Genomic DNA, 14,112 nt, shown 5'->3' with positions numbered 1-14,112 from the left:
TAAAACATGTATTAAACAATGGCGACTGCACGTGAGAGGGAACAATAAAGAGACCAAAAAGCAATGTACTCACGTTAAAATGACGAACACGGAACGAATAACAGCGACGTTTCGACCTAAGGGTCTTCTTCAGGCACAAAAACACAAAAATACACACACAAAAAAGAAGAAGAAAGACGATAGAACAAATGAAGAGAAGAATAACTGACAAAACAACTGCACTGCACAAACCAACAAATGACAAAGACACAACACTTCGAATTAACCTAAAATAAATCTCATAACAAAATAATTGTAATAATCTTTTTTTTTTTTACAGGAATGTATATGTTTCTGTGTTTGTTTTTGTTTTAATACAAAAAAAAACGTGATCAAATAATCAGAACTCTTTCAAAATACTCTGAATAAAATATATTAAATGCAATAACTTTTTTTTTTTAATTCAAATAAATGTTTTAGATTGACTGCATTTGAATAGAAACTGAATTCTGATGAAAGCAGTTACTGTAAAGTCATTTGAAGTCACATGATAAAAATCACATGGTTTAGTTGAGCAGACCACAAAGTGCAGAGCTAAAATATGTGTATGAATCTGTGTGAAAATCCAGTCCGTTTGTCCACAGGGATGCTAGGAAGCAGTCAAATGGGGTCGCTCAATCTGCTCAAATCCAGTCAAATGGGGTCGCACGGGCCGACAAATGGGGACGTCCCCGTTTGTCGGAAGCGTCCCCATTTGACTGCTCTCCAGTGACAATCGTCCCCATTTGTCGGTAAAACCACCTACACACACACACACACATACACACATACACACAAAACCTACAACAATTTTTTTTATTTATATAAAAACAATTTGGGGGGTGGGATTGGTTTCAACCAAACAAGAAGAGCAAACGCTCGATCGAGTCACTTTCGCAGTTCTGAATATTATATGAGGCATCAGATGGACAGGAAGAAATTGCTATTCACAACACAATGAGTCACGTTCACATAAAATTTGAGCCCGGTCACTTTTATAGTTTCCGAGAAAAGCCCAACGTTAAGTTGTGTGTTGCCGAACAGAAAAGGCTAGTTATCTCCCTTGTTTTTCTGATAACGTTCGTAAAAGGCTACAGATGTAAATACTTTGATGTAAAGAATAATCCTACAAAGTTTCAATCACATCCGATGAACTTTGTCAAAGATATAAAATGTCTAATTTTTCCTTTGACGCTGACCTGTGACCTTGAAAAAGGTCAAAGGTCAACGAAACCATCGTTAAAGTGTAGAGGTCATTGGAGGTCACGACTAAACAAAATATGAGCCCGATCGCTTTGATAGTTTCCGAGATACTTTGTCAAAGATATAAAATGTCTAATTTTTCCTTTGACGCTGACCTGTGACCTTGAAAAAGGTCAAAGGTCAACGAAACCATCGTTAAAGTGTAGAGGTCATTGGAGGTCACGACTAAACAAAATATGAGCCCGATCGCTTTGATAGTTTCCGAGAAAAGTCCAACGTTAAGGTGGTGTCTACGGACGGCCGGCCGGCCGGCCGGACGGACGGCCGGCCGGCCGGCCGGACAGACTAACACTGACCGATTACATAGAGTCACTTTTTCTCAAGTGACTCAAAAACAATAAACTTGAGCCTGTCTGAACAGTGCTTGTAACACAACGGCCCTGTGACACAACGACCCTAAGACACAACGGCCCTGTGACACAGAGACCCTAAGACACAACGGCCCTGTGACACAACGACCCTAAGACACAACGGCCCTGTGACACAACGACCCTGTGACACAACGGCCCTATGACACAGAGACCCTGTGACACAACGGCCCTGTGACACAGCGACCCTGTGACACAACGGCCCTGTGACACATCATGTAGAGCGCCCCCCGGCATACCAGATTTAATTCACGAATGTGAACGGGCATAGCAGTTTCACCTTGCCCAAGGGAAAAAGCAAACCAGTATCACTTCAGTTATAATTCACCCATGTGAACACGAGGAACTATTTCACTTCGTCCAAGTGAACAGGCATACCATTTCATTTCACGAATGTGAACGGGCATTGCAGTTTCACTTCGCCCATGGGAAAAGGAACAAGTCGCGTAAGGCGAAAATACAATATTTAGTCAAGTAGCTGTCGAACTCACAGAATGAAACTGAACGCAATGCCATTTTTCAGCAAGACCGTATACTCGTAGCATCGTCAGTCCACCGCTCATGGCAAAGGCAGTGAAATTGACAAGAAGAGCGGGGTAGTAGTTGCGCTAAGAAGGATAGCACGCTTTTCTGTACCTCTCTTTGTTTTAACTTTCTGAGCGTGTTTTTAATCCAAACATATCATATCTATATGTTTTTGGAATCAGGAACCGACAAGGAATAAGATGAAAGTGTTTTTAAATTGATTTGGACAATTTAATGTTGATAATAATTTTTATATATTTAATTTTCAGAGCTTGTTTTTAATCCAAATATAACATATTTATATGTTTTTGGAATCAGCAAATGATGGAGAATAAGATAAACGTAAATTTGGATCGTTTTATAAATTGTTAATTTTTTTTACAATTTTCCGATTTTTAATGACCAAAGTCATTAATTAATTTTTAAGCCACCAAGCTGAAATGCAATACCGAAGTCCGGGCTTCGTGGAAGATTACTTGACCAAAATTTCAACCAATTTGGTTGAAAAATGAGGGCGTGACAGTGCCGCCTCAACTTTCACGAAAAGCCGGATATGACGTCATCAAAGACATTTATCAAAAAAATGAAAAAAACGTTCGGGGATTTCATACCCAGGAACTCTCATGTCAAATTTCATAAAGATCGGTCAAGTAGTTTAGTCTGAATCGCTCTACACACACACACACACACACACACACACACACACGCACATACACCACGACCCTCGTTTCGATTCCCCCTCGATGTTAAAATATTTAGTCAAAACTTGACTAAATATAAAAACAGAACTTTATATTCACCCAGGCGAACAGGTGGAACACAGTTTTACTTCGTCTATGCGGACAGGCATAGCAGAACTTAATCATTCGTCCATGGAAAGAGGCACTACAGTCTTACTTTGCTAACGTGAACAGGCATAGCAGGCATATTAGTTTTACTTCGCCCATGTAAACAGCTGTCTCACGGTATCCATACACAGGAACAGATATTGCAGTTTGACTTTGCCCAAGTGCAGTAGTGTCAGTTCGTCCGGTCGTGAACAGACAAAGCAGTTTCTCTCAACTCATGTGAACGGACAACAGTTTGACTGTGCCAAGGCAGCACAGTAGTTTCTTTTCGTTCCTTGTGTACAGTACTGTACAACCAAAGCAGCTTGGCTTCACCCACGGCGCCAGCACTTCCAGCCTTGCCAGCCTGAGCTACGTACCAGTGGACTGGGTGGCCGAGTGGTAACGCACTTGCGCTCGGAAGCGAGAGGTTGCGAGTTCGACCCTGGGTCAGGGCGTTGGCAATTTTCTCCCCCCTTTCCTAACCTAGGTGGTGGGTTCAAGTGCTAGTCTTTCGGATGAGACGAAAAACCGAGGTCCCTTCGTGTACACTTACATTGGGGTGTGCACGTTAAAGATCCCACGATTGACAAAAGGGTCTTTCCTGGCAAAATTGTATAGGCATAGATAAAAATGTCCACCAAAATACCCGTGTGACTTTGAATAATAGGCCGTGAAAAGTAGGATATGCGCCGAAATGGCTGCGATCTCCTGGCCGATGTGAATGCGTGATGTATTGTGAAAAACATTCCATCTCACACGGCATCAATAAATCCCTGCGCCTTGAATATGTGCGCGATATAAATTGCATAAATTTTTTTTTAAAAAACAACAAATAAAATCCCTGCGCTTAGAACTGTACCCACGGAATACGCGCGATATAAGCCTCATATTGATTGATTGATTGACTCATCGGCGAAATCCGGAGCGTGGTAGTGGATGTCTGGCGGCTGGCTAATATCGGTACTTGTAACTGACTCCAAGTCCGTGTCCACAGCCGACCCGCTTGGATCCTCCCTGGTCGGACTGGCCGTGCTCTCGGACACTGTGGAGCCCACCGTGGAGGTTTCGGGTGAAGAAGCGCTGGGCAGTCTGGGCAGGCTGAGGTTGATGTCGATCACCTCCAGCTCCGTGTTGTTCTCTTCAGCTGTAAAAGACAGTACACGTCTGACAAGACGTACGTTAATTGACACACACGCGGGCAGGTAGGAGGTGGCAGGCAGGCTGGCACGCTCGCACGCATGTGCGCCCAGACTCCCAAACACGAACGCACGCACGCACATGCTCGCAGGTACGCGCGCACACACACACACACACACACGCACAAGCACGTACGAACACACACATACACACACACATATATATACGCAAGCACGTACCCCCCCACACACACACACACAGACAGAATCTCTTCTTCCATTTTGACGCACATACGTTTCTTCTTGCACTGTTTGTGGACAATGACCACCGATAGGCTGGCCACCACGAGCGTGAGAAAGGCCAAGAAAATCCCCAGCAGAGCTTTCAGTGCTACTGGTATTCCACTTGTGCCTGGAACATGTGTCATGCTACATGTATCATGAGTTATCCAAAACACAGGACATTCCAAAGTGTTTACCTCAAAACTCGAAACTTCAGTTACAACTTGCAGTTGAAGAAGTTATCGTGGTTTTGTTGTTATTTGAAACTGTGCTGGCAAATGACACCGGAGAAAGCAAGGACCACTGCAGCTTTCTTCCCGCGCTCACAATTTTCATCTCACCGGCACAGCTTAGTCGAGGGCAGTGATGTGTTTGTGTGTCAGTGTGTGAGTGTCTGTGTGTGTCCGTCTTTGTGTGTGTACGTACGTGTGTGTGTGTGTGTGTGTGTGTGTGTGTGTGTGTGTGTGTGTGTGTGTGTGTGTGTGTGTGTCTGTCTGTGTCTGTGTGCGTGTGTGTGTGTGATTGTGCGTCTATATGTGTGTACGTGTGTGTCTGTGTGTGTGTGTGTGTGTGTGTGTGTGTGTCTGTGTGTGTCTGTGTGCGTGTGTGTGTGTGTGTGTGCAGAGAAAATTATGCGACAGATGTTTATGAAATTTGCAAGTTTGTGAGTTGTATCATCCTTAAAAAATCAATTTGAAACTTTTGCATAATACTTTATTAAAACTTTGGATACACACTCACCTTATTTATTTACATCAGTGTTCACACTTTTGTGAAGATGGGTTGATAAATGCCGAAGATACGGCGTTAACAAAGGGTTCGCGCCATGCGCCCTCTTAAAGACACACGATATCGATTTTTTAAAAATACCTTAAAAAATAAACCAAGGCGTCTCTTTTCTATCCTCTCTTTCAAAGCGAATCCTCTTACTTCAAAAGCCAAGCAGAGTTCAAAAAGACGTCATAAGAAGAATTATGGCGTCAAGACAAAAATTCTGTCAGGTCTTCTGCATTTCTTCCGAGGAAGTAACACAGAATTGTTAGAGCGAAGTTTGTCTCGATGACTTCAACATACCAGCAGTAGAAAACAAATCGTAAGGTAAGGCCAAAAAAAAAAATAGGTCTGTTTACGGTAACCCGACCGACCCTAGTTTTTTCGCGCGACCCTAGACTTTTTTTTGGCATTTGGGGAAAAAAAAAAAAAAAATCTTGTTTTTTTGGCAAAATAACGGAAAAATATGGTTTTTTGGAAAAAAAAAAAGAAAAAAAAAAAAAAAACAATCCCGACCTACCGACCCTATTTTTTGGGCCTATGTTACCGTAAACAGACCTATTTTATTTTTTTGGCCTAACCGCCAGGCTGTGCATGTTTCAGTATTGGATATCATTAACATGTTCAGTGAAAAAAGTGTGGCAGTGAAAACGGAGTCTCACCTGAACTGTACGCCAGCGTTGTGTCATCGCCGTCATTCTCATCCGCGTCATCGTCGTCATTCTCATCCACTGTACCATCCTCACTGTCCGTGACATCTGTGGGGATTTTAACATTGAAATAACACTTTGCAGTGATGCCTTACTGTCTCAAGTGATGAAAGGCTATTGGATACTTCTTAGCCTATTTCAAACCTGGGGGGGGGGGGGGCCGGGGCAAGGTAGGGGGGGGGGGGGTGTTGCTTAAAACCCCAATATCAGACATACTTCTCTTCTTCTTCTTCTTCTTTTGTTCATGGGCTTAGACTTCCACGTTCACTCGTGTGTTTTTTTAGCACGAGTGGATTTTTACGTGTTTGATCGTTTCAGGCATTCAGGCAGCATACGCCGATTTCGGGGGAGGCCATGCTGGGTATTTTCGTGTTTCTATAACCCACCGAACTCTGCCATGGATTACAGGATATTTTCCGTGCGCACTTGGTCTTGTGCTTGCGTGTACACACGAAGGGGGTTAAGTCATCAGGAGGTCTGCACATAAGTTGACCTGGGAGATCAGAAAAATCTCCACTCTTAACCCGCCAGGCGGCAGCGACCGGGATTCGAACTCACGACCTCCCGATTAGGAGGCCGACACCACGCCCCTGCGCCCGTCATCAGCCATACATTTCACCAACTGTTTGCTTTGATGTCAATGAAATCACACAATCTTGCCCCATCACAGGTATATGACTTGCACGTTACTATCCGTCCTTCATTGGCTTTGTCGATGCCCGTTTGTACCCGCTTGCTTCCTTTTATATAATGAACCGACCATAGCGCGTCGTCGTCGCGAACCAACCCGTCAAAATCTCGAAAACCGTTTGGAATTATGAGTTGGGAAATCCTTTCATGCAATGATGTCAGCGCCTTTCGGCGATTGGTCAATGACTTTCGAAGCCGGACTACAACATAATGTCGGCCACACTTAAAACTGCTACTTGGGTTTGCTTTCCAAACTTGTACGAAGTGAACGGGAGCATAGGGACAATTATCAACGTATCTCGGAAACCGACGAGTCGACACGTGCTGGTGAACTCGCATGTAATATTGGAAGTTACATGTCTGTTTTCATCCCGGAAAATTGTGTGCCGGTGTAGGATCCGGTCCGGTCCCCCCTCTGAAGTAGTCCCCCGGGGGACCAATTCGTGGCAAAAACTGCTCTATAATGGTCCCCCCTTAGACATCCAGCCTCGTTTTCGACTGGTCCCCCTGGGCGATTTTGGTCCCCCCTCGCATCCAAAATAGGCCCCCTCTCGAACTGGTCCCCCTCTTTTCTAACCAATGTAGAGCTATGTCAGTATTTATTTTTAACTTTATTGTGTCATACAGAGTGTCGTCCATGATGATAGTCAATGAAAAACTAAGACTGGCTGACGGAATGAATTGTCGTGTACTTATAATTATAGGCATGTTTGACACGAGTCACGTGACGTGTCAAGAAGCGTGGCGACCGTTTTCTCATCCCACAAAAAAAAGAAAAGAGAAAATAACAAGTCGCGTAAGGCGAAAATACAATATTTAGTCAAGTAGCTGCCATTTTTCAGCAAGACCGTATACTCGTAGCATCGTCAGTCCACCGCTCATGGCAAAGGCAGTGAAATTGACAAGAAGAGCGGGGTAGTAGTTGCGCTAAGAAGGATAGCACGCTTTTCTGTACCTCTCTTTGTTTTAACTTTCTGAGCGTGTTTTTAATCCAAACATATCATATCTATATGTTTTTGGAATCAGGAACCGACAAGGAATAAGATGAAAGTGTTTTTAAATTGATTTCGAAAAAAAAATTTTGATAATAATTTTTATATATTTAATTTTCAGAGCTTGTTTTTAATCCGAATATAACATATTTATATGTTTTTGGAATCAGCAAATGATGGAGAATAAGATAAACGTAAATTTGGATCGTTTTATAAATTTTTATTTTTTTTTACAATTTTCAGATTTTTAATGACCAAAGTCATTAATTAATTTTTAAGCCACCAAGCTGAAATGCAATACCGAACCCCGAGCTTCGTCGAAGATTACTTGACCAAAATTTCAACCAATTTGGTTGAAAAATGAGGGCGTGACAGTGCCGCCTCAACTTTCACGAAAAGCCGGATATGACGTCATCAAAGACATTTATCAAAAACATGAAAAAAACGTATGGGGATTTCATACCCAGGAACTCTCATGTCAAATTTCATAAAGATCGGTCCAGTAGTTTAGTCTGAATCGCTCTACACACACACACAGACACACACACACACACACACACACACACACATACACCACGACCCTCGTCTCGATTCCCCCCTCTACGTTAAAATATTTAGTCAAAACTTGACTAAATATAAAAAACAAAAGTATAGGCTACATAGAACGGCAAATCTACGAAGTTAAATCAGTTTTAAAAGTTTAGATTTGACACTGTAACCTTGACCCACTGAGTGTGCACGCGTGCGTGCGTGCGTGCGTGCGTGCGTGCATAATGTGTGTGTGTGTGTGTGTGTGTGTTTGAGAGATGGGGGGAGGAGAGAAAGTGTGGGGGGCGAGAGAGTGAGAGAGATCCAGAGTCACGTTTTCTACTGAGTTGACACACACTATAACAATAAAGTTAAAATAAATACTGACATAGCTCTACATTGGTTAGAAAAGAGGGGGACCAGTTCGAGAGGGGGCCTATTTTGGATGCGAGGGGGGACCAAAATCGCCCAGGGGGACCAGTCGAAAACGAGGCTGGATGTCTAAGGGGGGACTATTATAGAGCAGTTTTTGCCACGAATTGGTCTCCCGGGGGACTACTTCAGAGGGGGGACCGGACCGGATCCTACAGGGTTGGCTCAAATGGTAGAGCGCTCGAAAACTAATTCGTTACCCGGCGGTCATGGGTTTGAATCGGGCAAGAATATTTTTCAACCTTTTTGCTTTATTTTTCCTTTCTTTTTGTAACTTTTTCTTTACTTTCTGAACTCGTGGTTCTTGTATTTTATTCAATTCAATTCATTCCAAGGTTTGAGTGATGTATTGACAATCGATTTATTCAATGGTTGCAAAAGTATCGAGCACTTTCAGTGAACGATTTCCCAGACTTACCCATTCTATTCTTGGTCATATCGGCTTCTGGGGAAAACCCAATGGCCGATTGTATCATCGCGCGTCGACTGTATGTAATGGTCGTAGATTACTTCTAATTATAATGTACTTCAGGACCCATTTATTCCCAATTGCTTGGGCCCGTGATGACTTTACTCACTCGTCGACTAGCCTGGGTACCGTCCCCTTATAGCTGTGTGTGTCTAGAATCTTCGACTTCCTATTCGTAATTCTTCTTAAAGGCATATTAACTCGATGAATATACACGCTAATTGCTTTACCAACAGCTGGAGACATGCTAAATTAAGTTCCTTGCAAAATATTGTGGTCTAAATGTTGAGATATTTGAATTTTTATTTTGATCTAGATCGTCCTATATATAGATTTGCCAACAGAGGGAACGTTGACGCAAGGGAAATAACTCCGCGTCTTTGTTGACATCCTCACTTTTTCAGAGGCTAGAACAAGCTGTAATGCATGTATATGGTCCGCGCATTGCGACATATCGTCATTATATGGCCTTATGATGCATTTGACATCGATTGTGGGCAAACTACACTTTGTAAACACGGGAGCGCGTACATATGCCTTTAAGCCTCAGGATTCCCGTTGGAACATAGGGCCTCAGTAACACTCGGTTCTGGATGTTCTTCATGTGTGCCTCATCGGCTGTGACCTCTGCGTCCGTACTCTGGCGCCATGTTTGATTTGGTCTCTCCAATTTGGTTTGTCCTTGTGGGTTTCAGCCGAAGGCCTATCTTGGTGGTGTAGAGTGTGACCTACCTTGGTGGTGTAGAGTGTGGCCTACCTTGGTGGTGTAGAGTGTGGCCTACCTTGATGGTGTAGATTGTGGCCTACCTTGGTGGTGTAGAGTGTGGCTTACCTTGGTGGTGTAAATGTGGCCTACCGTGGTGGTGTAGAGTGTGGCCTATCTTGGTGGTGTAGAGTGTGGCCTACCTTGGTGGTGTAGAGTGTGGCCTACCTTGGTGGTGTAGAGTATGGCCTACCTTGGTGGTGTGGAGTGTGGCCTATCTTGGTGGTGTTAAGTGTGGCCTATCTTGGTGGTGTAGAGTGTGGCCTACCTTGATGTTGTAGAGTGTGGCCTATCTTTGTGGTGTAGAGTGTGGCCTACCTTGGTGGTGTAGAGTGTGGCCTACCTTGGTGGTGTAGTGTGGCCTACCTTGGTGGTGTAGAGTGTGGCCTACCTTGGTGGTGTAGAGTGTGGCCTACCTTGGTGGTGTAGAGTGTGGCCTACCTTGGTTGTGTAGTGGCCTACCTTGGTGGTGTAGAGTGTGGCCTACCTTGGTGGTGTAGAGTGTGGCCTACCTTGGTGGTGTAGAGTGTGGCCTACCTTGGTTGTGTAGAGTGTGGCCTACCTTGGTGGTGTAGAGTGTGGCCTACCTTGGTGGTGTAGAGTGTGGCCTACCTTGGTGGTGTAGAGTGTGGCCTACCTTGGTTGTGTAGAGTGTGGACTACCTTGGTGGTGTAGAGTGTGGCCTACCTTGGTGGTGTAGAGTGTGGCCTACCTTGGTGGTGTAGAGTGTGGCCTACCTTGGTGGTGTAGAGTGTGGCCTACCTTGGTTGTGTAGAGTGTGGCCTACCTTGGTGGTGTAGAGTGTGACCTATCCATCCCCACTTCCCTTTTACATTTCTGTGTCGAACCGTGTTTGCCTTGCTCTGTCGCGTAGGTCGGTGTTTAAAGTTCGACCTCTTCAGTACCCCCATAAAGTGTGTGTCAAGATTATAAGTCCAGGGGCATGTCAGGGTATAAAGCATTATCAGTAATTGCAGCTAGTTAGCAGTATCAATTCCGTGGTCAATGCATTCCCCAATGTGTCAGACATGAAGGGTCCAAAGCACAGCACAGGCAGACACAGACAGCTTGCTTTATAGGTCAATCGCCCATAGCGGTGGGGATTGGAAGTTTAAACGGGGTTCTGGGGACGTGCCAACGCTGCCCACAACACGGGACAGGCTTGTATGTTAGAAAAATGGCATCTCATCTACACTAACCCACCACTGACCCACCATCTGTGTGTGTTGAGGGGGTGGGAGGGGGGGGGTAGGTCCTAACTAATTCTATTTTGTAAAGCATTTTCAGCTTGAAGCCGAAGCCTCTGTGTGTGTGTGTGTGTGTGTGTGTGTGTGTGTGTGTGTGTGTGTGTGTGTGTGTGTGTGTGTGTGTGTGTGTGTGTGTGTGTGCGTGCGTGTGTGTATGTGCGTGTGTGCATGTGTGTGTGTATGTGTGTGTGTGCATGTGTGTGTCTATGTGTGTCAGTGTATGTGTGTGTGCGTGTGTGTGGGTATGTGTGTGTGCGTCTATGTGTGAGTGTGTGTGTGTATGTCTGTTTTTGTGCGTGTGTATGTCTGTGTCTGTTTGTGTGTGTGTGTGTGTCGGTGTACTGTCAGTATCTCCGTGTCTGTCTGTTTTGAGTAATTAGCGTGGTCAGCTTAACAGCCCAGGAAACTGCTCAAAGACTCACTACAGGTCCCCACGTCAGAACAGAGCTCCGTCGCCTTGACGTCCCCCAGGCACTGGTGGTTGCACGTGTTTTTGTGGCAAGGCCGCGTCCGGGTCCGCAGGCTGCGATGTGCACCGCACGGCGGGCATAGATTCCAGGTGGCCCACTCGCCCCACACCGAGACACCGTCAGCTGACCGCACACGCATACGCACATGACACAGTCGACATTAGGGCGAAAGAAATCGCAAGAAAAACGAACAAAAATTAAAAAGGAGATTCGAGCGGCAGTGGAAAGTGACTTGAGCAACAGCGAAGAAGCAGATTTGAAGAAATGACACTGCGCACTCCGGCCAGATCAACGTGACATATATATCTAGTGGTCATCAAAGCATGGAAGTCTTTCAAGTTTCAAATATCTCTAGCATCAAAAATAAAGAAACTGGGGAGGGGGGATTCTGACCCGCACTTGACCCCATGGTGATCTTGAAAGTTGTTGAGGGTAAAAAAAAAATGCAAGTCATATCTGTAGGTTATCAAACTCCCCCCCCAATAAAAATTTTAAAAAATAAAGTTTCAACGCTGTTTTAGTTTTTGTTAAATGTTGTAGAAAAATAATAATTAGTCATGTTTTGACCCGAAGTTTAACCCGCTGTGGCATTGAATGTTGACGTGTGTTACGCGTGATTGTTCTGAAAAGTGACTATTACATGATTGTTCTGAAAGTCTACTATTTATTTCATCGTAATCATGTAAGCCCTCATACGTGATTGTTCTGAAAGCTTACTAATTTAGGCTACATGATTGTTCTGAAACTCTACACACACACGCACGCACACACACACACACACACACACACACACACACACACACACACACACACACACACACACACACACACACACACAAACAAACCCGAGTCCTATTCCACCCCGAACCAGCACCATCACTACTCTACTGTGTGGCAGTCGAGACAAAAAGCAAACGTACCACAGCACTTGTCCCCTGTACAGCTCCGAAACTCGTCTTTCGTTCCTTTGCATGCCAATCTACAATTCCTGTTCAAGCGGTAGACACAGTCATGGTCTCGCTGCTTGAGGCAGGTGGAGCGACACTCGCTCCAGTCACCCCACGTTGTCCAGGAGCCAGTTTCTGTCCGAACACAGTCAACACTGCACTGAACCCTGGGCACAGTTTGTCAACAAGGGGAGGCATAACAAACAACTCTCAAGGCAAACAAGTACTAAACGGGTCGCGAAGCGAAATCAATAACTGTTTACCTGGCAAATCTTAGAACCTGGCCATCCATCAGACACGTACCACAATTAGAGAGCTGTCGTTTCATCTGAGACGTATCCTGACTTGGAATTGACTTCTGACCTGTGGCTGCAATACAATCAGCACAACGTTATCCACAATCGCCGTCATTAACAGTAGCATCAGCAGCAGTAACTATAGTATATAGTTGAGTAGTAAAAGTAGTAACAGTTTTGGAGGTGGTGGTGGTGGTGGTGTCTGCGCCAACGGACGAACGTGAAGGAAAAGAGGTAGGGTGATTGATGATGACCTACTTAGGATTTGCCTTACCTTCTGCAGACAACAGGATTACGCAGGCCGTGATGCTGAAATCTAAGGCTGTTCACATGGCTGATTTTCAACCGAATTTCACGCAACGTTGTCTGATGGAAGGGCTTCATAAGTTGGCGAGAGGAGGGCTGCATTTCACCCCGAAACGCTCTCTGCTTGCAGACTAGATTCAGCTAACTGCGTGCGCGCTTTCCCCTTGGTGAAAATCGGCGAGCCAGACAAACTATTCACATGGCAACAACTTTGCAGCGATTTGGTACTGACAAAAATCGTTCACAAGTCTTCTAAATGTCGGATGACAATCGGACAGTTGAACAGCACGTTAATAATTATGTGTGCGCGTGTGTCAGTGTGTGCGTGCGTCAGTGTGTGCGTGCGTCAGAGTGTACATGTGTCTCTCTGCACATGCCGTCTCCCTTATCATGTTTTGCGTGAAAGAAATAGACACGAAGTGTGTGTATGTGTGTGTGTGTGTGTGTGTGTGTTACTGTGTGTGTGTGTGTGTGTGTGTGTGTATGTGTGTGAGAAAGAGAGAGGGTGAGGAGGAGAGAGAGGATGATTGTAAACAATTGCCTGGCTATATATATGCACTTTGTAAATAGATAGTAGCCTACACTTTATCTGTTCTTATGAGTAGTAGTTGTAGTAGTAGTAGTAGTAGTAGTAGTAGTGGGTACATATTTCCGTAAGCCTCGCGTAAGCGTCCCATCTCATTTTGGAATTTGTTCAGGTCTTGGTCTACTGAGGCCAAAATAAACGAAAGGACATTCGCTAACAAAAACACACACACACACACACACACGCAACACATGTCATTCTAGGACTAAGAGAACAGAGAAGCAGCATTACGTTTGTATGTCTCCTAGTAGGCTAGTATTCATTTCCTACCTGGAAGTAGCAACATCACCAAACAGAAGTACACCAGGGCACACCAACTTTGCCCACAAAGCCAGCAGTTTTTAATATTGCACATGGTTGTTCCTTGAATGCAAACATAATATACATTTCTTGAAAGGAGAATGCAAAGCAATTGTCCGAATTTGACACTATTCAAAATGACGTCATTCTCAGAGTGCACATAAAGGACGTCACATCCTGAAT

General features: G+C 44.5%; 1 protein-coding gene across 1 annotated transcript; it reads right to left on the bottom strand.

Annotated features, from left to right (window-relative positions):
- Positions 1-322: 322 nt before the first annotated feature.
- Positions 323-14,111, bottom strand: LOC138973158 (coadhesin-like). Its single transcript, XM_070345834.1, has 7 exons — positions 13,900-14,111; positions 12,745-12,810; positions 12,415-12,576; positions 11,447-11,617; positions 5,856-5,951; positions 4,436-4,552; positions 323-4,148 (listed from the first exon to the last, which is right to left on the bottom strand). Exons 1-7 carry the CDS (start codon positions 13,982-13,984, stop codon positions 3,889-3,891), a joined length of 957 nt encoding a protein of 318 aa, XP_070201935.1. The 5' UTR covers positions 13,985-14,111; the 3' UTR covers positions 323-3,888.
- Position 14,112: the final 1 nt, after the last annotated feature.

The sequence above is a fragment of the Littorina saxatilis genome, linkage group LG8 (genome assembly GCF_037325665.1).
Source record: "Littorina saxatilis isolate snail1 linkage group LG8, US_GU_Lsax_2.0, whole genome shotgun sequence".
Taxonomy (NCBI): Eukaryota; Metazoa; Mollusca; class Gastropoda; order Littorinimorpha; family Littorinidae; genus Littorina; species Littorina saxatilis.
Note: the sequence above shows the minus strand (reverse complement) of the source record. Positions and strands in the feature narration are given on the sequence as shown.

What these genes read in the sequence shown, in the direction of transcription:
- LOC138973158 (XM_070345834.1), bottom strand. Translation starts at nt 13,984, where the DNA reads ATGTGCAATATTAAAAACTGCTGGCTTTGTGGGCAAAGTTGGTGTGCC. An exon ending in TACAGGGGACAAGTGCTGTG is followed by an intron (nt 11,618 to 12,414) that starts GTACGTTTGCTT and finishes GTGTGCGGTCAG; the next exon opens with CTGACGGTGTCTCGGTGTGG. An exon ending in TTCTGACGTGGGGACCTGTA is followed by an intron (nt 5,952 to 11,446) that starts GTGAGTCTTTGA and finishes AAATCCCCACAG; the next exon opens with ATGTCACGGACAGTGAGGAT.